The 27,016-nt window shown below is 41.3% G+C and overlaps 1 protein-coding gene across 1 annotated transcript in view; it reads right to left on the bottom strand.

Moving 5' to 3' along the window:
* Positions 1-4,092: 4,092 nt before the first annotated feature.
* The window catches only part of tmem131 (transmembrane protein 131), a 170,488-nt gene continuing 147,564 nt past the window's right edge, over positions 4,093-27,016 (bottom strand). The window contains exons 32-41 of the mRNA XM_055636520.1: positions 26,036-26,205; positions 24,263-24,408; positions 24,067-24,182; positions 23,823-23,975; positions 23,334-23,493; positions 17,633-17,751; positions 17,399-17,504; positions 17,025-17,134; positions 6,510-6,673; positions 4,093-5,332 (exon numbers count right to left, since the gene is read on the bottom strand). Coding sequence (XP_055492495.1) covers positions 5,042-5,332; positions 6,510-6,673; positions 17,025-17,134; positions 17,399-17,504; positions 17,633-17,751; positions 23,334-23,493; positions 23,823-23,975; positions 24,067-24,182; positions 24,263-24,408; positions 26,036-26,205 — 1,535 coding nt within the window. The 3' untranslated portion in view covers positions 4,093-5,041. The remainder of the gene's footprint in view (positions 5,333-6,509; positions 6,674-17,024; positions 17,135-17,398; positions 17,505-17,632; positions 17,752-23,333; positions 23,494-23,822; positions 23,976-24,066; positions 24,183-24,262; positions 24,409-26,035; positions 26,206-27,016) is intronic.

Raw genomic sequence — 27,016 nt, 5'->3', positions numbered from 1 at the left:
GTATGTGTTGTGTTTTTTTTTCCCCCCACCATGGAGTCATCAATAATGTTCATGACTGGACCACAACCCTAACCACAGACTTGCTATCTATCCCACACCCATCTCCGCCTTTTGCAGGTGAAGTGGACTGCTGGAAAAGCAAAATAAAACCAGAATACTAGGCATATACAAGCAGGCTGCCTCAAATCCAATGATTCAGGTTAGGCTGCGTTTGGTGTATCGCATTCCGTTCTGGTCGCTTCACTAGAGGAAGGAAGACTTGGAAATGTGCAAAGGAGGCTTACTAGAATGCTGCATGATTAGGGGGCATTAGTTACAATGAAAGGTTGGTCAGACTTGGGTTGTTTTCTCTATAACACAAAGATGAGAAGACCTGATAACAAAAAATAGATGATAGACAAAAAATGCTGGAGTAATTCAGCGGGACAGGCAGCATCTCTGGAGAGAAGGAATGGGTGACGGTTCTGGTCGAGATTCTTCTACATTCTTCAGAAGAAAATCTGTCTGTCGAGGAGCCAGCTGCAGATGGAGGCACTCAGGCCAGAGTCCAGAAGTTTAGGGATGAGCTTATTCAGTATTATAGTTTAGTTTAATTTAGATATAGTGTGGATTATGGGCCCTTCGGCTCATTGAACCTGCTCCAACCAACGACTACCCTATTTCTAAACTACACACCAGGAACAATTCATTTACTGTAACTAATTAATCTACAAATTTGCATGTCTTTGGAATGTGGGAGGAAACAAGAACATTCCGAAAAATCCACGCAGTCACAAGGTAAACGCACAAACTCCGTACAGACAGCACCTGTAGTCATGTTCAAATGAAGGTCTCTCGAGCTGTAAGGGAGCAACTCTACTATTGTGACACGGTGCTGCCCCTATAGGGGTGCGAGTGAGGCCTCAACTGAATAACAGTGTTAAGTTGATACGATGCAAGAAAATTGCTGGTTCACCAGGGACGCAAATACCAGACGTGGGGGGGGGGGGGGGGGGGGGGGAGGAGGGGCATGTGTATCTTCATCTTCAGCAGTTGCAGATGAAGTGAGAGGGAAGGATGTGATGGTGTTGTCAGAGTTAGAATATGCCATCAGGAAATCCCATTCAGGATGTTGAACAGAAAAAGGAGATGGGTTTGATGGTTTGGGGACTTGGCAGGAAAGGTTACACAATGGGGCCATCCGTCATGTTGTTGAGCGATGGAACAGGGCCAAGTGACTATTTGTATTGTTCTTGTATCAGGTTTACACAACGTCACACATTGGTGGATTTGTATTGAAGGAATATTGGCAAAAAACTACAAGACAAGTCAGTTGGGAAGGTAGAATGTTCCAAATGGGCTCATAAGTTGCAGGAGCAGAATTAGGCCATTTGGCCCATCAAGTTTACTCTGCCATTCAATCGCCGCCTCTCAACTCTTCTCCTGCCTTCGTCCCATAACTCCTGACACCCCTACTAGCCAAGAATCTTGTCAATCTCCGCCTTAAAAAAATATCCATTGACTTGGTTCTGTCTTTACACTCTTTTGCCATTTCCTTGTTCTCCATAATAACTTCACCTGTTTTTGCCTTCATAGGACCCACATTTGTCTTTACTAATCTTTTTCTCTTAACATCCCATAGTAAACTTTTACTATCCTTCTTTATATTCTTGGCGAGCTTACCTTCGTACTTCATCTTTTCACCCCGTATTGCCCTTTTTGTTACCTTCTGATGTCCTTTGAAAGTTTCCCTATCCTTTGGCTTCTCGCTACTCTTTGCTGTTATACACATTTTTGTTTAGTTTTATACCGTTCCTAACTTCTCTTGTCAGCCACGGTCCCCTCTTACTCCCCTTAGAATCTTTCTTCCTCTTTGGAATGAAATGATCCTGCATCTTCTGGATTATGCCCAGAAATTCCTGCCATTGCTGTTCCACAATCATTCCTGCTTGGATCCTTTTCAAGTTGACCTTGGCCAGCTCCTCTCTCATGCCTTCATAGTCCCCTTTGTTCAACTGCAACACTGACACTTCTGATGACCTGTGGATGAGGTAAACTGCTTTGCAGACCATCATATGGAGAAGGGAATGTCAGCCCTGTTTATCCCAAGTTAGATTTATTCGTCACGTGCACATAAAGTGCAGTGAAATGAACTTGCCAGCAGCGGCACAGTAAAAAAAAACATACAATACACAATAAAAATGTAACACAAACATCCACCACAGCATAGAAAATAGGTGCAGGAGCAGGCCATTCAGTATCCTGTACCTGCCTTCTCTACATACCCCCTGATACCTTTAGCCACAAGGGCCACATCTAACCCTCTTAAATATAGCCAATGAATTGGCCTCAACTACCTTCTGTGGCAGAGAATTCCAGAGATTCGCCATTCTCTGTGTGAAAAATGTTTTTCTCATCTCGGTCCTAAAAGATTTCCCCCTTATCCTTAAACTGTGACCCCTTGTTCTGGACTTCCCCAACATCGGGAACAATTTTCCTGCATCTAGCCTGTCCAACCCCTTAAGAATTTTGTAAGTTTCTAGAAGATCCCCCCTCAATCTTCTAAATTCTAGCGAGTACAAGCCGAGTCCATCCAGTCTTTCGTCATATGAAAGTCCTGCCATCCCAGGAATCAGTCTGGTGAACCTTCTCTGTACTCCCTCTATGGCAAGAATGTCTTTCCTCAGATTAGTCATTCATCACTGTGGTGGAAGGCACAAAGTTTAGTCAGTCCTCCACCATTCCCCCCCCCCCCCCCTCGTGGTCGGGACCACAACCCACCGCAGTCGTCGCCTGTGGGCGGCTAGTTGTGCAAACAAGGTAAGTCCCGAATCGATATGGTGACTCACGGGACAAGCAACAAAAACATTGGAGAGAACACACACAGTAGAAAGCAATCCTCACACACAACACAATTATAATCACCAAAACATTCATAAATATATTTTTTAATTGTTTTGAAGTCAGTGAATGTGATTAGGTCTTACTTCGAGAAGCTTTAGGTAAGTGGGCATGGAACAAGATTCTGTTGGCATGGGGAGAACACAAATCCAGAACAAGGTTTTATGCATGAGAGACTAAGGAAAATAAATGTATTATGGTAAGTAAAGGATTGGTTCATATAAATAGAGATGTCCTCAACCTCCCCCCCCACCCTCCCATTCACTTGAAAGTTGGGCCTTGTAAATGGAGGATGAACGGCAGTCTATTTCTGCTCTTCCACCGCAAGGTGGCGCTAAAAGCCAGTAAATGGTCCAGTCCTGGGTCAACATTTCCCAGCTGTTTGCCAGGGTTTTTTTTTACTGATTATACGCCAACATCGCATTTCTCAGCGCACAGGAATGCAAAGTTGTGGTGCTCGTGTATGGGAATGCACTTGACGGGCTGCGTCGACATACACGTGGCAGAGGAGCTCATTGATTTGGGCTTGAGCCTCCAAATCAGATTCGTTACTATAAATTTTTTTTTTCAGAAGAATGTTTAAGGTCTTTAAAAATGTATATTAATTCGATTTTCAATGTTTCTGTCACAACCAATGAATCCAGGGGCTGCTAGATTTTTTTTTTTCCCAGGGTTGTGGGTGGGTCTTATTCCAGAACTGCTGACAAAAGCGGACTTTCATATGAAGAAAGACTGGATAGACTCGGCTTGTACTCGGTAGAATTTAGGAGATTGAGGGGGGATCTTATAGAAACTTACAAAATTCTTAAGGGGTTGGACAAGCTAGATGCAGGAAGATTGTTCCCGGTGTTGGGGAAGTCCAGAACAAGGGGTCACAGCTTAAGGATAGAGGGGAAATCCTTTAGGACCGAGATGAGAAAAATATTTTTCACACAGAGAGTGGCGAATCTCTGGAACTCTCTGCCACAGAAGGTAGTTGAGGCCAGTTCATTGGCTATATTTAAGAGGGAGTTAGATGTGGCCCTAGTGGCTAAAGGGATCAGGGGGTATGGAGAGAAGGCAGGTATGGGATACCGAGTTGGATGATCATCCATGATCACATTGAATGGCGGTGCAGGCTTGAAGGGCCGAATGGCCTACTCCTGCACCTATTTTCTATGTTAACAACCTCTGTCTGGGGCAGTGAATAATATCAACGAGGAATCGACAAAATGCAGTTTCTGAAAAACTTTATTTATCTCAAAAAGTACAACCCAGAGAATCGTGTTTCAATCAAAGAACACAAAGTGGGATCTCACTGCCTTCATAAACGTTGGGTCTGCGTTCTCCAACAAGAGTAAACAGCGATCAGCAGACATTGTGAAGCTCATTATGATGACAGAATGAAAACCAAAGAAACTGTGATTACAGCTTTCTTTCTCAATATGCACTGCCATAATCTTGATGATTCCATTGCCCTTTTAAATACAAATGAAAGCCAAAATGCTGGATACATAATTATAATCTATCTCTTACCAACACATTCCCATTTCTAAAACATCCACTTTGCATCTTAAAAACAAAGGGTTCCATTAATTCTTGTCCTCAGAAAAACAGCTGAACTTGGAACTTAATACTGGGAGAGAAACCTTTCTCCATTATCTTAAAAATACATCGCAATGCTTTTTGGATGTAATACCAAGGGATGTGCATAAAATTCTTATGTCTCATTCCCTTTTATTCTTCAAACTGAAAATAAATTTAAGATGTATTTCACTGAACATACAGGATGACTGGATACTTCAGTGACTTCTTTCTTAAACTTGAATATGTGAACGAACAAAGCCTTTCTGTCACAACTGCAACAGAAATCTCTCAAACCATAATTACTGTATGGATTGAGGAATTGTTTACAGCGGATACGAATTATAATCACGTGGCAGGAAGCGAAAATAGTGATACGTTTATGGCTGAGAGCTGGATCCCTGCACCAGGAACACACTCGCTCACTAATCTCTTTGTGCAACTCCAATTATTGTGTGCTGGAGTTGTGCAAAGGATCCCGAGCGAAGGGGTTTCTGAATTACAAGGCTCTGCTTCACCAACATTTCATTTTAAGCGGTGTCATACTGTGCTTGTAGTCGGGTTCTGTGCATCACCTACAGCTGCAGACGTCAGCACATTAGTTCTCGTGAGGAAAGTTAGAATTATTTGACCAGGGATCAGAACTTCGCCTTCCAGGTGTGGGCCTCCAAATGTTGTCGAGGTTCTTCCAGGGGTCAAACATCCGTCCAAGGTCTTCTATCAGGCCAGGTGTTGGGTTTTCCCCTCCTATAAGATCGACACTTGCCATCGTGTTGCTGCTTGGTGGAGTGTTGAAGGTCAGGCTGTTGTCTCGACAGGTGGACCAAATCGGGTTGCTGAAAGGAGTGGTGGACCAAAGGCTGTTGCTGGAGTTACCCAAAAGGATTGACTGAAATGTGAAATACAAGTTCATTTTAAAGTGTTATACACACACCAATCAGGCTGGTTGCAGGAGCAAGGATACTTTAATCCACATCTAATAAAGTCACAAATAAAAGGCAAAAACTGCTTGGAATACACAGCCCAGCTGCTATTCATTATTTAGACCCAAGCAGCTGAAAAACTGCAAATCATTCACAGTTTTCACACTTCATTTTCAGGCCGTGTGCTCTCAACATTCTTAAAGGAAGCTCTCGACTGCAACCAGCACGCTGTTTTACAAGCAGGCACCCTTTGTTTTTGATACCCAATTATACAGTACAGCCCCATTAAAAGAAAAAAGCAGTAGTCAATAGACCCACTGTGCCGTAGAGCCGATGTATTCCAGGCTTCCACAGCGACGGTGGAGGGATTGGGATTTATTTCAAGTCGGCATGGTGTGCTTCTTGAAGTGGGAAACGTGCGAGTGCTTGCTGCCACTGCCATCCCAGGCGGATCATGGTTTTAAGGGGTGCTAATGAAGCTCTGTGTTGCATCTTACAGAGGTACACACTGTAGCAAGTTTGTCAATAGTGGTGGAAGTGAATACGGGCTGGCAATCACAGAGGCTGCTTTGGGGAGGACTGCGCGATGCACCTCTCAAATTGACAAAGCAACGTCCCTCAATGTCGGCAAGACGAAGGAGCTAGTTATCGACATGACCAATAGACATCAATGGTGCCGAAGTGGTTGACAATTCACTGTGCTCTTGACGTGCCGTGGAGCTGGTGAAAAAGCATTAGAGGCTCAAGATGCAAGCCACTAGTCACTGGACACCTAACCTCTGGCCTGTTCTTGCAGTTATCACTGTACACATTTCCGTCAACAGTGATCTCTAGGATCTTGGGATTAAGAACAGCCACAACATCATGGAAATAAGTAGGCATCTCGCTGGCTGGGTTCAGTGGATGCTCACCACATGCAAATTTGCAAATCTCATTTAGTTTTTATCAATGAACCTAAAACTCATTGCACAAATACAAAATATACATCTTCATTCTTTAGACATCGAAAGTCAATTCCCTCAAGTCGCCTAGTTAAAAAATTTAATTAAAAAAACACAAAAACTTTCCCTCTGCAAATGAATTGTTGACAAAATCAAATTGGAACTAGCACCGACACCAAGTTACCTGCATGGAATTACTTACTGGAGTTGGATGAGTTGGAGATACAGTACTAGTTGGCCAGCTATTTCGAGCATCGGCTGATGTATCCCAAATTGATGTAGATGGAGAACTGTAATCAGGCCAATTATGGGCAACTTCTTGATTGATAAAGGCGGCTCTTGAGAGTACATGCGAGCTGAAGACCTCTGGAGGAGAACAACAACAATGTACATCAGCCATCCTTATTATCATAATGCACCTGACAATGATATTTATTCTCTACTGAAACATTTTTATTCTGTAACATTTTATTTACTACTCAATTGTGTTGGTTTCATTGTGCCACAGAGTTTGAATGCTGCCACCAGGAAAGATCAGTACAGTGAAAAGTACAGAAAGTGTTGGAATAACTCAGTGGCTCAGCTGCCTTACCCACTGAGTTACTCCAGCAATTAGATTTTTTTTTTGTAAGACAGCATCTGGAGTTCCTTGTCTCCACAGAAAAAATACACTTGTTATATTCCAAAGACTTAATCAATTGTGGCTAAAATTACCCAGCCCAAAATTCACATTTTCCATCACGTTTGTATATGGGGAGGAGGATAAAAATGATTTAAAAGGCAGATCATTTCCCCAAACCAGCAAGGCACACTCTACAGATGACACCACTGTGGAAGGTTAGATCACAGACAAAGACAAGACGAAGTAGAGGAAGGAGATAGAAAACTTGGGAGCATGGTGCAAGGACAATAAACTCCCTCAATGTCGGCAAGACGAAGGAGCTAGTTATCGACATGTCCAATCCACATGAATGGCGCTGAAGTGGTTGAACTTCAAGTTCCTTGGCGTTAATATTACCATGTACCAACCACATTGATGTGGCAGCCAAGAAGGTACACCAACACCTCTACTTCCCGAGGCAAGTTGGCATGTCTCCAATGACCCGTACAAACTTCTACAGGTGCACTGTAGAAAGCATACTGTCGGGTTATATCACAGCTTGATTCGGGAACAGCTCTGCCCACGTTCACATGAAAATGCAGTGAGTTGTAGATGTAGTCCAGTCCATACAGACTGGACTTCACGCCAATGACTCCATCTATACTTCACGCCACCTCGGTTAAGCACCCAACACAATCAAAGACTTGTCCCTCCCCGGTCATTCATTCGTGTCCCTGGTCCTGTCTGGCAGAAGGTTTAGAAGAATGAAAGCACGCATCACCAGGCTCAAGAACAGTTTCTTCCCCTCTGTTATCAGGCTTCTAAATAGTCCTTCCATAACCTAGGGTATTGTCCGATTCACCTCTACCCTATCGTGGTCTATGGGACTGCTGATTGCTGAGAACGATATTCTGTATACTTTGATCTTTCCATTGTACTTGATTGTATTTATGTATAGTATCTGCTCGATCTGTTTGGAAATCATGCTAAAATAAACAAAGCTTTTCATTGTATCTTGGTACACATGACAATAATATACACAAACCTAACACAGTCATGAGGCAATATCTAGATTCCAGCCTCTTGAGTTCTTCACTGTCTACAAGGACATTCGTTGTTCAGCACTGTGTACACTAGGTCAGTTGCACAATGCAATAGCAGCGGGTACTCTCCCCTTCCCGAGAGAAAATCAGTGGATTTTAATTGCACCCCAGAGACCACAGTATATTAGCCAGTGCATTTAAAACATAAGTATTTTGTTTATAAATTTAATAGAATCTGTATTTCAAGTCCTATAAAGTAGTTTCTGTAAAAGAACAAAGCCTATCACTATATTGCAGTAAACATGACAATAATGATAACATTGAACAGTACAGCAAGCCCGTTGGCCACCAATGCATGTGCCAAGTAAGATACCAAGTTAAACTAATCTCTTTCAGCAAGTGATCCATGTCCTTCCACTCCCTACATATGTATGTGCCTATCTAAAAGCTTCTTAAACTTCACTATTCTATCTGCTGCTTGCACCACCACCTCTGGCAGCACGTTCAAGCCAAGCAATTTAACCCCTTCCTATAAAGACAAAATATAATTGATAAACATGATGAGCGTTTTCTCGGCACTGGGCTTGTAATCGCTTCAGTTTTGAAGAATGAGGGGGGACCTCATTGAAAAAAAAACAGAATAGTAAAAGGCATGGATAGAGTGGATGTGGAGAGGATGTTTCCACTAATGGGAGAGTACAGGGCTAGAGATCATCGCCTCAGAATTAAAGTACGTTCTTTTAGGAAGGAGATGGAGAAATTTCTTTAGTCAGAGGGTGGTGAATCTGTGGAATTATTTGCCACAGAAGGCTGTAGCGGCCAAGTCACTGGATATTTTTAAGGCAGAGATAGATGGATTTTTGATTAGTACAGGTGTCAGAGGTTACGGGGAGAGATAGATCAGCTATGATTAAATGGCGTAGTTTTGATGGGCCGAATAGCTTAATTCTACTCCTATCACTTATGACCTTACAACATGGCTGCTCAGACTATTAGACAGGTAAACAGGGATGTGGACCTCTACCATTGTTAGTATTTGCTTTTTCTTTGCATCATGTTGATTAATATTTACATATCTCCATATCTACATCGATTCTGTATCACACATGCGTGCTTGCTAACACTTTTGCACAGAATATCCAGTCAACGTTCAATTTATACAAATTTGAGAGAATAAATACACCCTGAACTAATTTCTTTTGCAAATGCCTGATGATATGCATTCCCCTTTTACACCTCATGCCCTCCCAATCAAAGGTTTTCATCTGAATTGTTATTACGCTGTGAAAAAGAAAGGTGGAGAAATGGTCACCTGGGTTACACATTTACCTTTGAGCCACATTTCCTGAAAACACATTGGCAAGAATCTGGCAGCAAGTCAAAAATGCTTTCAGGACTCCATTTTAATCAATCGAATGAGACAATAGGTTTAGCTGACCTACAAATATGCCAGTCTTTAATGGCATTTGAATAAAAGTTGAAATTAGTGTGCAAAAGTGTAATCTTTTGGAGATGGTGAACAGATGAAAGTAAAACTTGTCTAAGATGACGCACCTAAGCCTAATGCCACAGTGAGATACGATGGACAAACGTGAAAATCCAAGTTATTCAGTTGGCAGAAGCTTTTTTTCAATATAAAAAGACATTTTTCAGATGGCATTAGATAGGAAAATATTGTTCAGGGAAACCTGATAATCCTTATACATACAAAGTGAACAAGCAGGTATAACAAGGGTTTCAGCCCGAAACGTTGCCTATTTCCTTCGCTCCATAGATGCTGCTGCAGCCGCTGAGTTTCTCCAGCACTTTTGTCTACCTTCGATTTTCCAGCAGCTGCAGTTCCTTCTTAAACTCTTAACAAACGATTACATTTGTCTTTATAACCATGATATTGTGGTTCTGTCGCAAGAAAACATAACTACACTCGCATAGTTCACTGGTGAGACACCACCTGTGGCGTTTTTGTTTCCTTATTCCGAGGGAATGTAACGCAGATTAACTCTCTCAATCCATGGAAAGCTTCATGGGAAACAGGCTTGATTGAATTCAGCAGAATAAATCTCAATTTCCAGCCCCATAACAGAAGTATCCACGTCACAGGACTGGAAACTGGAAGTATCCCAAGCTAATTCTGCTACCATCATCAATTAAAATTGAATCTGAAATTGCAACAAGTGATGGCTCCCACTGATTGTCGACGGAAGCTTGCGTCCTTTTCAGGACAGACGATGGCAGCGATTTCAACATTTGAAACATGGAAGATGGACACGAAAGAAGAAGAATCTATAACCATATAACAATTACAGCACGGAAACAGGCCATCTCGGCCCTACAAGTCCGTGCCGAACAACTTTTTTCACTTAGTCCCACCTGCCTGCACTCATACCATAACCCTCCATTCCCTTCTCATCCATATGCCTATCCAATTTATTTTTAAATGATACCAATGAACCTGCCTCCACCACTTCCACTGGAAGTTCATTCCACACCGCTACCACTCTCTGAGTAAAGAAGTTCCCCCTCATATTACCCCTAAACTTCTGTCCCTTAATTCTGAAGTCATGTCCTCTTGTTTGAATCTTCCCTATTCTCAAAGGGGAAAGCTTGTCCACATCAACTCTGTCTATCCCTCTCATCATTTTAAAGACCTCTATCAGATCCCCCCTTAACCTTCTGCGCTCCAGAGAATAAAGACCTAACTTATTCAACCTATCTCTGTAACTTAGTTGTTGAATCTCAATTTCCAAAAGTTTACAGAATTAGAAGTCCCTTATTAAAATTACATTCTCATGCTGCATCACAAGACAAATGCTGCGAATGTATCTTCCCAGGCTGAAAGAAAATCCAAGAACCAGGAATACAGTCATAGAAACAGAAAAATAGGTGCAGGAGGTGGCCATTTGGCCCTTCAAGCCAGAACCGCCATTCATTGTGATCATGGTTGATCGTTGAACCACAATGTGGTTCATTCTTGCTGCTTCATTTCCTGGGCAAGATAGACACAAAATGCTGGAATAACTCAGTGGGTCAGGCAGCATCTCTGGAGAAACAGAGTGGGTGATATTTTGTTTCTGAACCCTTCCTAGGACTTTGATCATGGGCAGTCAGGGGTGGACAATAAATGCGGGAAATTCCACATCTTGTTAACACATCATTACAAGATCTTTACCACTTTCTTAATGCTGCCCATTTAACACATTTACACCTGTCTATTGTTTTATCGCAAGTCCGAATTCCTTTCTTTTTATCTAAAGCAGATACAATTATATAATATAATGTACTCTTTTGCAGAATCTTTGTATAGAAACATAGACAATAAGTGCAGGAGGAGACCATTCGGCCCTTCGAGCCAGCATGGAACTCAATCTAACTCTCTCTTAAATCCATCCAGTGATTTGGCCTCCACTGCCCTCTGTGGCAGGGAATTCCACAAATTCACAACTCTCTGGGTGAAAACGTTTTTTCTCACCGCAGTCTTAAATGGCCTCCCCTTTATTCTAAGACTGTGGCCCCTGGTTCTGGACTCGCCCAACATTGGGAACATTTTCCCTGCATCTAGCTTGTCTAGTCCTTTTATAAGTTTCTATAATATCCCCCCTCATCCAGTGAATACAATCTTAGTCTTTTCAATCTTTCCTCATTTGAAAGTCCTGCCATCCCAGGGATCAATCTCGTGAACCTATGCTGCACCGCCTCAATCACAAGGATGTCCTTCCTCAAATTAGGTGACCAAAACTGTACACAATACTCCAGATGTGGTCTTACCACAGCCCTACACAACTGCAGAAGAACCTCCTTACTCCTATACTGAAATCCTCTTGTTATGACAGGAGCTGTCACTTGTTATGTCACATACGACAGGTCACATATTGATGATCTCTAGCCCAGGAGCTGCTCTTTAGGATTGAAGTGAGAAAGTTCTTAATGAAGGGTTGTGAATCTTTAGAATTCCTTCTTCAGAAGCTTAGATGTACTGTCATTGACTAGCTTCCACATCAAGATTGACATTATTAAGACAAAGAGGGAACCAAGATTTAGCACGGTGATGTGGAACCGAGGTAGAAAATTCAAGACAATATTGAATATTGATATCTGACTCGAAGAACATAACAACTTACTTCTACCGACACAAGAAAATGCAGATGCTGGTTTACAAAAAAAAGGCAGTGCTGAAGTAATTTAGCGCATGACAAAGCATCTCTGGAAAATATGAATAGGTGATGTTTCGGGTTAGGGCTCTTCTTCAGACTTGTTTCTGCTGCTTTGCTGATTGTCTATCCCATTAACCATGTTGATTTTAAAGCCATTACACCCTTGACATGATTAAATCTGCAGATGGCTAGGGCAGGGGTGTGGTGGGCAGAGAAAAGAGTAGGAAGAAGATACATTCTCTTCAGCAGTAGCTTGAGGTCAGGTGGCTCAATTTTACATAAAGGGTACTGGCTACATAGATTAGGTCGGAAAGAAAGGCAAATTACCAGATCTTGCTGGCAGTGTAACACATTTTAGGAAGAGCAACTACAATTTATTGCCTATGTTAATTCTGCCAGCTAACTGTGCCCTAATGTTACAGTACATTCTTCATAGTAAACAGTGACTATTCTCAGGGGAAATATTCAACCAGCTTTGCCCTAATATCTGTTAATTCATGTCACTATATGACACTTCATGTCATTTCAAGTGATCATAATATAGTAAGTTTCAATCTACAATTTGAGAGGGAGAAGGTTAAATCGGAGGTGTCCATGTTACAGTTGAGCAAAGGGGACTATGGAGCCACGAGGGAGGAGCTGGCCAAAGCTGACTGGAAAGAGACCCTAGCAGGGATGACAGTGAAACAACAATGGCAGGTATTTCTGGGAATAATACAGAAGGCGCAGGATCCGTTCATTCCAAAGAGGAAGAAAGATTCCAAGGGGAGTAAGGGGTGATTGTGACTGACAAGGGAAGTTAGGGGCAGTATAGTAATAAAAGAGAAATACAACATTGCAAAGATGAGCAGGAAGCAAAAGAATTGGGTAATGTTTAAAGGGCAACAGAAGATCACTAAAAAGTCAATACGGGGAGAAAAGATGAGGTAGGAAGGTAAGATATCCAAGAACATAAAGTGGGGTACAGCAAGACTTGGTGCCAGGACCACAGCTATTTACAATATACATCAATGATTTAGATGAAGGGATTCAAAGTAACATTAGCAAATTTGCAGATGACACAAAGCTGGGTGGCAGTGTGAACTGTGAAGAGGATGCTTATGAGAATGCAGGGTGACTTGGACGGGTTGGGTGAGTGGGCAGATGCAGTTTAATTTGGATAAATGTAAGGTTATCCACTTTGGTAGCAAAAACAGGAAGGCAGATTATTATCTAAATGGTGTCAAGTTTGGAAAAGGGGAAGTACAACGGGATCTGGGGGTCCTTGTACTTCAGTCAATTAAAGTAAGCATGCAGGTACAGCAGGCAGTGAAGAAGGCAAATGGCATGTTGGCCTTCATAACATGGGGAGTTGAGTATAGGAGCAAAGAGGTCTTTCTGCAGTTGTACAGGGCCCTAGTGAGAAAACACCTGGAGTATTGTGTGCAGTTTTGGTCCCCTAATTTGAGGAAGGACATTCTTGCTATTGAGGGAGTGCAGCGTAGGTTCACAAGGTTTATTCCCAGGATGGCAGGACTGTCATATGCTGAGAGAATGGAGCAGCTGGGGTTGTATACTCTGAAATTTAGAATGGTGAGAGGGAATCTTATTGAAACATAAGATTATTAAGGGTTTGGACACACTAGAGGCAGGAACCATGTTCCCGATGTTGGGCGAGTCCAGAACCAGGGGCCACAGTTTAAGAATATAGGGTAAGGCATTTAGAACGGAGATGAGGAAACTCTTTTTCACACAGAGAGCTGTGAGTCTGTGGAATTCTTTGCCTCAGAGGGCGGTGGAGGCCGGTTCTCTGGATACTGTCAAGAGAGAGCTTGATAGGCAGAGGTGCCAAGTTTTGTCAGAGCATTTCAGTATTCTAGTACATGAAAATCAGTATTTTGCTGAGGAAATCAGTATGTTTACGCAGTGTCATTTTGCTGAAAAATGTTGGGGGGTTTTTAATGTGTGGTCAGACCCATGTAAGAGTACAAGAATGCATAACTTTGCTACCAATTGACATATCTTCTATGCCCCTTACTTGACAGTGCATTCATTGCCATCTCTTTGTATACTTCTATTTAAATGGCTGCTTCCTGCTTTTAGCACAAGTTGATGATGTAGAGCCATTTAGGAAGCCTCCCTCTCCCTCCCTCGCCTTCCTTCCATTCCTTCTTCCTTTTTTCCTCCCTCTCTTATTCTCTCCCTCCCACTTCCTCTCTCATTCTCCCTCTCATTCTACCTCTCCGAACAGTCTGTGACCCATAGCACTATGTGTAAAGCCCACAGCGCTATGTGTAAAGGCAATAGCGCTCCAGCTGGTGGCGCTATAATTAGAACCCATGGCGCTGTTCGTTTAAATTCCCACGCGTTAAACTGACAGTGCTGTTTAAACCTGTAGCAGGACAGGCAGATCAAAGCTTACAAAAATAATTACCCAGATCTTAAAATTTTAAATGCTAATAGATTTAATCAGCTATAATTTTTAGAGGTACAGTATGATTTTTCATATTCTTTAATTTTTTAAACAGCAAGATGAAACAGGAAGTCTGGACGAATTTTTAAAATTCCGTATTTTACAAAGCGAATCCCTACATCCGTATTCTTATCACATTTCCGTACAAAATACGGAAAATCCGTACAACTTGGCAGCTTTGGATAGGGCTCTTAAAGATGGTGGAGTCAGGGGATAAGGGGAGAAGGCAGGAACGGGGTACTGATTGTGGATGATCAGCCATGATCACATTGAATGGCGGTGCTGGCTCGAAGGGCCAAATGGCCTACTCCTGCACCTACGACATTATGTTTTATAATAATAATCTGCTGAAGATCATTGGTCAACAGATCCACAGAAGACGCCATTACCGTAGCTCTCCACTCTGTGCTGAGCCATCTGGAGCAGGGGCAGAGCTACGTCCGGATGCTCTTTGTGGATTTTAGTTCATCCTTTAATACAATCATTCTGGACATTCTCATTGGTAAACTGGTCACTCTCGGCCTCCCCACTGTCACATGTGCCTGGATAAAGGAATTCCTCACCAACCGGCCCCAGACTGTGAGACTCGGCCCCCACCTCTCCTCCACTCGCAGGTTGAGTACCGGTTCCCCACAGGGCTGTGTGCTAAGCCCCCTCTTATACTGTCTCTACACCTACGACTGCAGTCCGGCCCACAACAACAACCGCATCGTCAAATTTGCTGACGACACTACTGTGGTCGGACTTATTTCGAAGGGAGACGAGGCAGCCTACAGAGAGGAAGTCCTGAAGTTGACAACCTGGTGCTCAGAAAACAATCTGGCTCTGAACACCAGGAAAACAAAAGAGCTCATTGTCGACTTCAGGAGGCACAGCACCGACTTAGCCCCCCTACACATCAACGGCGAGTGTGTGGAGAGGGTCAACACCTTCCGGTTTCTCGGCGTCCATATCGCTGCTGACATCTCCTGGACGGACAACACGACAGCGGTCATCAAGAAGGCTCAGCAGCGGCTGCACTTCCTGAGGGTCCTCAGGAAGCACAACCTGGACTCTAACCTGCTGCTGACCTTCTACCGCTCGTCCATCGAGAGCCTGCTGACATACTGCATTACAGCATGGTATGGCAGCTGCACCATGGCAGACAGGGAGAGGCTTCAGAGGGTAACCAGGACAGCGCAGAGGATCATTGGTTGCCCTCTCCCCTCCCTGATGGACATCTACACCTCCCGCTGCCTTAGCAGGGCAAAGAAGATCATCAAAGACAGCTCCCATCCTGCGTTTGGACTGTTCGACCTGCTGCCCTCTGGAAGGCGCTATAGGTGCATCAAATCCAGGACAAACAGACTCAGGAATAGTTGCTTTCCGAGAATTATATCTACTATAAATTCAAATTCACACATGCACTGACTACACCGCCCAACACGGACTTCCATCTGTATATATGTATATATGTATGTAGCGCCGCAGAATGTGTGCACCTATTCCACCCCCCATCTCCCTTCTGTTTTTTGTTTTTTCTGTTTCTTGTTTTTTGTGCTAAATTGTATGTATGCACTGAGTACGAGCAGCTTTCAGTTTCACTGTACATGTATAGTGACAATAAATGGCATATCTATCTATATCTATTTGGGACATTTTACCGTGTTAATTTCACAATAAAAATGCAAGTTATCATTTCTGCAGTTCCATTTGCTCCATTAGTCATTCGACAACAATAAAGAAGAGGGAATTCACAATTAAGTTCCACCTTACCCTGTGAACTTCCAGCAGGAGCAGAAACTTCTGGTTAATTTACCATGCATCACACACCAAATTACAATTGCCACCCCTGATCCTAATCTGATACAACCCTGCTCTTTCGTCTTCAAGTACTAACACTGAGCCACTTGCAAGTTGAAATATGTGATGTGATTTGACATAAACCGAATAGTGAAATCCCTGGATAGAGTGGATGTGCAAAGGATGTTTCCACTAGTAGAAGAGTGTAGGAACAGAGGCCAGAGCCTCAGAATAAAAGGACGTGCCTTTAGAAAGGAGGTGAAGAGGAATTTCTTTAGAGGATGGTGAATCTGTGGAATTATATATATTTTCAGGTGGAGATAGATAGATCCTTAATTAGTACGGATGTCAGAGGTTATAGGGAGAAGGCAGGAGAATGGGGTTGAGGGGGAGGGGGAGATGGATCAGCCATGATTGAATGGCAAAGTACACTTGATGGGCTGAATTCTGATCCTACAACACACAGCGCTGCTACATTGAGAATGTTGGTGAGGTAGCAACTGAATGAAGGCCAGCTACGTCATAGACGGATCGTCAAGTCTAATTTTCGTATGCTCATTCATTGACCATAATTAAAAATGGACAGTGGTAAAACAAAGACATATTGGCATATCAAAGCCACCTTTTTTGGACTACTTTATTTAAGCAATTCTATCAAACAAATCATTCTTTGGTTTGATCACATTACCTCCAGTAAGATTGAAAGAATTACTTGGTCCAAAAGCTGAGAACGAGTTGGGTGGAGCAAACTCTGAAGTGCAGGTGGTATTAATACTGCATGGACTCAGCAAACTGGAGCTAAAATGGAAGGAAGAAACAGTGAACATATTTGTTTTTACACCATGCTCGGTGTGAAAATAGTTAATGCTCATCTCGATTATTTTAAAATCTACTCAGAAATGATCCTTAGTGAAGTTCTGATTCGCGTACATTATCCCCCAAAAATTAGCAATTATTTTAACAAAGCTGTCATTTGGTACTGTAATTGAAAGGGTCCAAAGAGTAATATTTTTCCTATTCAATGCAAAACTTAAATCAATGACTTGACTGAAAAATATGTACCTGTTATCAGACTCATCACTGTCAAAAGAAGCAACACTAGGACAATACGGAATGTTGCCACATGCTTCAGCTTTGTTCAAGGGTGCTTTCATTGGACCGGTGCTACCTGCAAATATTAAAAATAAACGGAACTGAAGATTCAACATTGCGTTTGAGCAAGTCACAATAAAGACGTGGACATGTTTGCTCCTTGTTCACAGTTCCAATGTTTAGTAATGTGGAAAAGGTTAATACCTGGACTCTTGTCATAACCCGCAGCCACTGCAGCAAAAGTGGGATTGCCATTTTTGCCAGGGAGAGATGCTGTTTTCGTGATTTTGGATTTACCACCATTTGGTGATTTAATACAGTCACTGCAACAAAAAAAAAAATCAAAATACATTCAGAAATTCCAGAGCACAGTATCGGTGTAAAATTAGTTGCATGCAGTTCATAAACATACAAAAAAAACCCCGCATACATTAGGGGTTGCGGAGAAATTATATTTAATAATTTTCATATTATTCTCATTAATTGCACAAAATACTGCTTTATATTCCATGCCCAATACATTCTTCATCCCTCAAATTGATACAAGCGTTTCAACATTATTTTACATTCTAGAATGTCCCAGACCCCGCCCAAAAACTAAAAATGCTATAACTTTATAAATAATAATAATAATAAACTTTATTTCGGACTCAAAGTCCAGACAAGGGACAACATTACATAAAAATACATTGCATATAAAACCATCATAAAATACATATAAAATCTTCGTATATCACTTATAAAAGCATCATAAATTATATTAAAAACACACAATACATGGTTTAATATCCAGACTAAAAAAAGAAACATCAGTGTCCTACAACGAGACAATGATACCAGTGTCTCCACAACTGGGATTCGTAGCGTGTTGTGCTAAACCTTATGTTTGACAAGGCCACGATAATCACATTTTTTTTTAAAAAGAGTCATTTATCCTGTAAATGAATTTATACATATGATTTCTTATGATAGCTTCTAAAGTGCTGACTCTTGCAGCCAGAAATATGTTACAAGCACTACACCATCTAGGTTTCCTTAGCAGTGTTCTCATGACATAATTATAGGCCACCTTTAGTCCCTGCAAACTTGTCTTTCTGTAGTTCGACCATAGGTGCGCAGTATAGAGTGGTGTGCAATATGCTCTAAACAGCGACATCTTCACCACATCTGTATGTACGCACCAAACTTGCGCAAGAGAATATTCGCCTTGCGCAAGTTTGGTGGTGTGTGTAATATAAATAAACTCATGTTTTCATCGTTTGAGTTCATGAATAGCCTGATCAATTTCACACGCAGACACCACTTTGGCAACAATTTGACATAAGATTCGAGTGATTATTGACAAATTATGGTCTGACCAGAGGAGCGGGTGAAAAGGGGAGCTGGTGTTGCAAAATGAGTTACATCCAGTTCATAAACATTTTCAGCGGCTTTTACGAGATACACACTTCTGATGCAAGCTAAACAATCAGAATCAGGGACAATGAGTAACTTTCTCTTATCCACTGTGGGCAGAGGGGTTAACCTTGCCCAATTTGTTTTACAAGTAGAACATAGAACAGTACAACATGGAACAGTTTTTTCGTATGCCAAGATAAATGTATCTCATCTGCCTGTGCATGATCCATATCCCTCTGTTCTCTGCATTTCCATGTGCCTATCTAAAGGCCTCTTAAACGACACCATTGTATCGGCCTCTACCACCACTTATGGCAACCCTTTCCAGGCATTCCAGCACCTACATGTAAAAAAACTCTGTAAATCAGCACAGATATACTGTGATGACAAATAAAAAAAATACTGGAATCTGGAGCATCAAACAAACTGCTACAGAAACTCAGCAGGTGAAGTCAATGGTCTGTGGAGGCCAAAGTCCCAACCCATAAGATTGACCATCCCTAGATCTACTGTGGTCTACATGGTTTGGTATTCCATATTATGATACTTGATGGTTGCCAAATTAATACACGTGTTCACTTAGCCAGGAAAACTAATTAACTGCTAATACAATGAAGGATATTTGGGCAAATTATCAGGGACCTGGCTTTCAGGAGACAAACGGAGAGATGAATAATAAATTACTATTAACTAAGCAGTTAATAAACCCATGTGCATGTTTAAAAAACATTGGATTGGATAAGGTGATACAGGGAACCAGTTGCTAACCAATTTATCTGGACTCCACTTCCCAAACTGACTTTTCTGTCCCGGCCCTTCACCATTGCAGAGAGAGACCTGATGCAAACTGGAGGAACAGCAACTCATAATTCTGCTTGGGTAGCTTACATCCTAATGGTAGGAACATTGAATTCACTAATTTTAGGCAACTAACCAACAAACAACCCCTTTTCCTTTTCTTCCCCTCCTCTTCCATGTGACCAATCTGTACTCGCCTCCATTTCTCTCCTATCCTGTCCATTTTTTCCTCTGGCTTCATAATTGGCACCTTCACAATCCTTATCTCACAATTTGCCTTTTTAAATCGCTGGCCTTAGTCCAACAATTTGCCTATCAAATATTCCCCTCACCTGTATCCACCGATCACTCGCCAAGCTTTGTCCTGCCCCTCCTCGCTTACAGCAAACATCACCTATCCATGTTCAAAGATAATACCTGACCCACTGAGTTACTCTAGCAATTTTCCGTCGGAATGGGATAGTTAGCTACCCAAGAATAAAATGTCAGAAGCAAAACAGAGCAAATTAATATGAGCTATTGAGAAAGTGATGGAAAAAAAGAGGCCATAGTTAATTTAAAAAAATGGAGTGATATACCATTATAATTTCACAGTTAATCATTCCAGCTGAAAGGACGTGATGCTGAATATCTTTATAAATGGATTATTAAGGATTATCAACAAGTCTAAATTAAATCCTTATTTCTGGTAGTTCTATGACATATAAACCTAGTTTAAACGTGCAAGAAATTGATCAATTTCTAATCTAACAAGCATCTCTTGAATTCTCTGAACTCAAATGCCAGGGGGTTAAAATGACCTTGTTCCAGTCCAATGCACATTTCTATGTGAAAAGTGATGTTTGAGAAGATTGATGTGGAAAGTTGAAAAGACATGGTCAGGAAAATTGAATACCAAGGAAGGCAAATTTAAAATTTGAAGGAAGATATGAATCTATTAATTTAATTCAACATTAGATAGGGACTCTGGACAACAAAGCACGTCACACACAAGGAGTGATGACGATAAAACAAATGGATGCAATCGTGGTAGAAAATAACGATACAATACATGGATAATAAAGGAAAATGGGACAAAATAAAGTCCAAGATGAAAGAATATACCATGGAATCAGCTAATGGTTTGCAATTGAAAGGTCAGAGGTCCCAGGTAGGGATTTACAGGCATCCTGAACTGCTGCAGACAATAGACAATAGGTGCAAGAGTAGGCCATTCGGCCCTTCGAGCCAGCACCGCCATTCAATGTGATCATGGCTGATCATCCCCAATCAGTTCCTGCCTTCTCCACATATCCCCCGACTCTGCTATGTTTAAGAGCCCTATCTAGCTCTCTCTCGAAAGCATCCAGAGAACCTGCCTCCACCGCCCTCTGAGGCAGAGAATTCCACAGACTCACCACTCTCTGTGCTAAAAAAGTGTTTCCTCGTCTCCGTTCTAAATGGCTTACTCCTTATTCTTAATCTACAAGTTGGCTGAGATAATTTCTACAATATGTTTAATGGAATATGCAAGAGACAAATGATAATATAATTAAAGGCATTTGCTGGCCAATTGTATTTATAATTAAAGGCAATTGCTGGTCAACTAGCCATGATCAAAAAAACATGTAATTTTGAATATTAATGAACTAAAAGCAGCTGAGAGGAAATCCAAGTGCTGGACAGGAAATATCTGATTTCCAAAGTTCCAGAATTTGGTGATAGTTTGAAAACCGTTGTAATATTATTCAGCATGTGAAATTAAATAAGAATCCGTATATTAGTTGGAACAGTGTCAGCACTACGATAATGGTGACTAGATCGCAGGGCTGTGCCAATACAAATGTTAGCTTTTGATTTAACATTTCAAATTGGCAGATGACACGACTATCAAAATTAAACCAAGTTAAAAGTTACAGATAAGACAAATATTGAAAAAACCCACAATATAAAAGCTTGTGAAGTATAACATATTTAGAAGTAATTTGGATAAGACTATGCAAATTGGCAAGATTATCAAAATAATATGTTCCATATTGGACCAACTGAGATCAGCCTAACCTCGCTGTAACTTATAAAAATCTTGCATACATCTGACGGCATGGCCTTTCACCTGAAATGCTGATTTCCGATTTCAGATGCTGCTTGATTTGATGAGCATATAAAGAGTTTCCTGATTATATTTCTGATTTTCGGTATCTGCAGTGATTTTGATTTAGATTGACACTGCTTCGCTTGGTTTGGATTTTGGTTATGATATGGGTAATGTTGTATTAAACTTTGATGAAGCATTATAAAATGATGAGGAGCTGATGTATAACTGCATGAGTAGAGCTCAACAGAAGACCTTCCCGGCTGTGATAGTGCAGAGGAAAGTCTATTCATTTCAGCCCTACCCCTCCAGATCCACAGTTTCTTCCCAGTTGTTACCAGGGAACTGAACCATTCTATCACCAATTAAAGAGCAGTCCTTCCATTTACCTTTGAACTATTTTTAATCGGACTTTACCTTGGGTTAAACGCTATTCCCATTATCCGATATCAGTACACTGTGGACAGGTCGACTGGAATCACGTATAGTCTTTCCGCTGACTGGATGGCAAGCAACAAAAACGCTTTTCATTGTACCTCGGCACATGCAACAATAATACTGAGCTAGAACTAATTCCCATGAAATGCCTTTGACGATAAGGATAGACCAGTCATTGAAAGTAGACATGCAGGTGCAGCAGGCAGTAAGTGTGTGCAAATAGTGTGTTGGCATTCATAGCAAAAGGATTTGAGTATAGGAGCAGGGAGGTTCTGCTGCAGTTGTATAGGGTCTTGGTGAGACCACACCTGGAGTATTGCGTACAGTTTTGGTCTCCTAATCTGAGGAAGGACATTATTGCCATAGAGGGAGTGCAGAGAAGGTTCACCAGACTGATTCCTGGGATGTCAGGACTTTCTTATGAAGAAAGACTGGATAGACTCGGATTGTACTCGCTAGAATTTAGGAGATTGAAGGGGGATCTTATAGAAACTTACAAAATTCTTAAGGGATTGGACAGGCTAGATGCAGGAAGATTGTTCCCGATGTTGGGGAAGTCCAGGACAAGGGGTCACAGCTTAAGGATAGAGGGGAAATCCTTTAGAACCGAGATGAGAAAAATATTTTTCATGCAGAGTGGTGAATCTCTGGAACTCTCTGCCACAGAAGGTAGTTGAGGCCAGTTCATTGGCTATATTTAAGAGGCAGTTAGATGTGGCCCTTGTGGCTAGTGGGATCATGGGGTATGGAGAGAAGGCAGGTATGGGATACCGAGTTGGATGATCAGCCATGATCATATTGAATGGCGGTGCAGGCTCGAAGGGCCGAATAGCCTACTCCTGCACCTATTTTCTATGTTTCTATCAAGTTCAGGGTACACAAAAATGCTGGAGAAACTCAGCGGGTGCAGCAACATTGCACTGCTGCTGCACCCCCTGAGTTTCTCCAGCATTTTTGTGTACCTTCGATTTTCCAGCATCTGCAGGTCCTTCTTAAACACTAGATCAAGTTCAGACTTGAAACTTGTAATGCATATTGACTGAACGATATCAAGCTTTACTAAACTACATTAATCATGTAACAATTTTGTAACGTGCATGAGCTACTCTTCTTTTGCAATGTAAGCTCTGGGCATTGAGACAAATAAACACGCACACACCCACATAGAGATGAGGAAAAATTATGAACAGTAAACTATACCTATTGTTGACAATGCTGCTGTAGCTGGGAGCACGAATAATTAAATTGTGGGGTGATCCAAGTGGAGGAGATGGAGGTCCAGGCATAGGCGAGCTCTGCCTCTTCAAGAAAACGTCTGCATTAAGGGTCTGGATGGAGAGCTGTTGAAGACTGTCTGAACCTTTAAAACAGTAAGCCAGCCGGTCATCTTAAAACATCTAATTTATTCATAAAACACAATTCAGTCCCATTTCAAAGCTTATCCTTTAAATTCCACCTACTATACAAGTTTCCAACTCAAAAGGAAGCACCAAAAACAAGAGAGTCACTTGCTTGCAAACAAATTACATGCCCCATGGTTCACATAAAAACATCCTTTCCTTTGGGATGGTTGCTAAATCACTACAGGTTGAAACTTGAAAATAGACAGGTCAGATCGTATTTTGACAAGTATAGTGTCAAACGTGGTGCTAGCAACAACAAAAAAACAAATAGCAAAGATTGACTTACTGCTGCTAGACTTGGTAATAGGTACAATGTCCCACTCTGGTGGTGGAGAATCTTTCTCTCCCTCTGAACTGCTGCTATTTCCCATTTCCTGACCAGAACCGCCTGAAAGAAACTTGACAAGTAGCGATGGTCTTGCATCTAGTTTACCTGGCACTGGAGAAAGATATTTTTTGATAATCATTAGCGTCAACATCAAAAAGCATGACAACTTCAGAATAATTCAACAAAAATGCGGACTACCTACCTCTTTTTGGCAGGTTCCTTAGTTTTGGGCAATTTGTCAAGGTTGTTGCAATTTTGGATGGAAAGGTCTTACGCTGTTTGTTCTCTAATGGAGTAGTATATGGCAACTCTAGTGAACTGAACACAAAATGAGCTGATCAATATTAAGAAAGTAAATAGTTAAAAAAAGTTGTATCCATGACAAATGTGGAGCTTACCTTGATTTAATGTCGTTCTGGGTTTCCTTTTTGATAATTCCTAGGGATTTCTTTCCTTTAAGCTTTAACATTTGAAACATGTCTGTATCATCTTTCTCTTTGATTGGTGAAACCGTTTTCCCTTTTTTCTTATCCGAATCTGGAGACTAAATGTATTAAAAAAAATTAGCTAACTTTTGTCTGCAATCTTTAGTCATAAATTTTAGCGCAAAGAATGTGACTATTTTCAATTTGCCTTGCCTCATGAACCCACCAAAGCTCCAAATCTTCTCCACATTAAAGATTCCTTCCAACTAGAATATGACATGCACTGTTCAGAAAATGACCTCTGAAGTAGAGCCACTGAACACAAGTTACATCATCACTTCGCTGTATACTTTTCATTTCACAGGACCCCGAGAAGAATCCTCACTCTCACATTTCTGTCCTTTGCTTTATTTTTATTCACAGGTTTGCTGCTTGCATCTTATGTTCTCTTTAGACTTGAGATCCAGCGCAGAAACTTGCCCTTCACCCCACCAAGTCCGTGCAAACCAGTAATCACCCCGTACATTAGCACTAACCTACACACTGGGGACAATAACCAATTTTACTGAAGCCAATTAACTGGCAACCTGTATGTCTTTGAAGTGTGGGAGGAAACCGGAGCACCCGGAGAAAGCCCAAGCGGACACAGGGAGAACATTCAAACTCAGTACAGACAGTGCCCACAGTCAGGATCAATCCTAGGTCTCTGTCGCTGCAAGGCAGGAACTCTACCGCTGTACTACAGTGTCGTTCCTTTCTACTTTCTCTAAACTATTCATCTTAAATTTCTATAAATGGAGTGAAATAGAAATGTTAGTTTAATCCTGTTAGATTTGCTAAGTGTTTCCAGCAGTTTTAAAATGTTATGCGAGCCCCATAATTTGCAGGATAGGCTAAACTCTGACTGACATGGCATGACATGCAAAAGGATTGAGGTACATTTTGAGAGAAGAGATGAATGTGTCAGGCAATAGGTTTGATGATGAGGAATCTCGAATTCTCAAAAAAGTGACGATGTTATTGAAGCAATCCAAATTAGAGCAAGAGTTAGATCCATGTTACAGAAACGTGGAAGCTCCCTTCTATCTCTAAGGGGCAACACGATGAAAAATTCAGGCACAGATCCTTGAGTGGGGTCAGGGAAGATAATGGTAGTCAGGTCTGGTCAGCAGTGATTGGAGTACAAAAGAGAAAACGGTATTGGCTTTAATTGGCTTTAACTTGTAGCTTTGCTAACCGGGGAGGTCACAGCATTCGACAATTGGAAGGATCTCAAACAGGAAAGGGAGAAAGACCAGTAACTTGAGAGGGCAACGGTCAGTGATTGTGGGTTAGTAGAGACAATGCTCTACATGAAGGTTAAAGATATCTGGAATATCTGAAAGATTCACAAATTTTCTTCAAAATATTCAAAAGGATGTAGAATTAAAAATAGATAATGCTCAAAAGACTTGACTTCGGCAGCATCTGTGGTTATTGCTAACAACATTGCGTAGTTCTGATAAAATCTTTAAACTGAAATCTTCTGTATCATTTCCACAGATACTGCCTGCCGAGTGTTTCCAGCACTTTCAAATTTCTGCACTTCCAGCACCTGCATTTTCCATTCAGAATTAACTTAACGTACCTAGATTAGCCCATATAAAAATTTAAACTTTAAACAACTCTTCCATTCGATTCAGAACTTCAGCCAAGATGGGTGAAAAAAAAGATTAGGTTGCAATTAAAATAAAAAAGACAACCGACCTCCTTGAGGGGTGATTCAACGTCTGGATTGGACGTTTCAGTGGTGGTGGATGAGCTGTCATCATTATCAGCATCTTTTGATTCATCCTCCAGTGGTTTTCCTTTTACCCGTTTGTCTTTCTCTTCGCGTTTTTTCTGTGCTTTAGTTTTGCGCTGTAATTTTACTTTCCCTGTAAATCACAGCAAGAAAATGTTCACGTCAGTAGAAATTTCAAAAAATTAAGCCGCTATGTACCGGCTTGGATTAATGACGAACATTGGCTAAAAGGTTCAGTATGTAGGCTTCTGCTGGCACATGGGATTCAATTCCTTGTTATGAGCTAATGCCACACCAAACATTATGAGAGATTTTTTTTTACAAAAAAAGGCTGTGGGAAAATAGAGACCAAGGACATAGCTTCTGTATATTTGATGCATTTTCTACAGACGTCTTCACAATATAGACTGACCATCATGGGCAAGGATGATGCGAGTGACACTGGAGGGAAGAAAAAATGTTCTCAATCAGTGGTCGGATTTTTTTTTAAAAGATACTAATTGAAAATGCTGGTTTCCTTATAATTGTTCTCAATTTGGGACTTGAAGTTCTATAGAAGAGGAACCCGTATTAACATTACACAAATGGAGAAACCCAAACATCTCCACTAAGCAAAAAAAAGGTCAAATATAAGGTCAAATATATAGCTCAACCAGTTCGTGTTCCCTGCCCATTATCAAGACAAGTTCAAGAATATGTACATCAACTGGTTTCTGGTTAGAAATTAGTTCATAAAAACATAATTTGTTTTGTTAAATCAACTTTCCATAATCAGATTCAGAAAAGAAAAAAGAAAACTGACTACTTAGGTTCTGGACAACGAAATGCAGTAATCCCAGAAAAGAAAAAAGAAAACTGACTACTTAGGACAGAGGACGGAGTACTGGAGGACAGAGGATCTAAGGGGGTAGAGGAACTGAAATACATTTTTATTAGGCAAGAAA

The sequence above is a fragment of the Leucoraja erinacea genome, chromosome 6 (assembly GCF_028641065.1).
Source record: "Leucoraja erinacea ecotype New England chromosome 6, Leri_hhj_1, whole genome shotgun sequence".
NCBI lineage: Eukaryota > Metazoa > Chordata > Chondrichthyes > Rajiformes > Rajidae > Leucoraja > Leucoraja erinaceus.
This window is presented reverse-complemented; position numbering and strand designations above follow the sequence as displayed.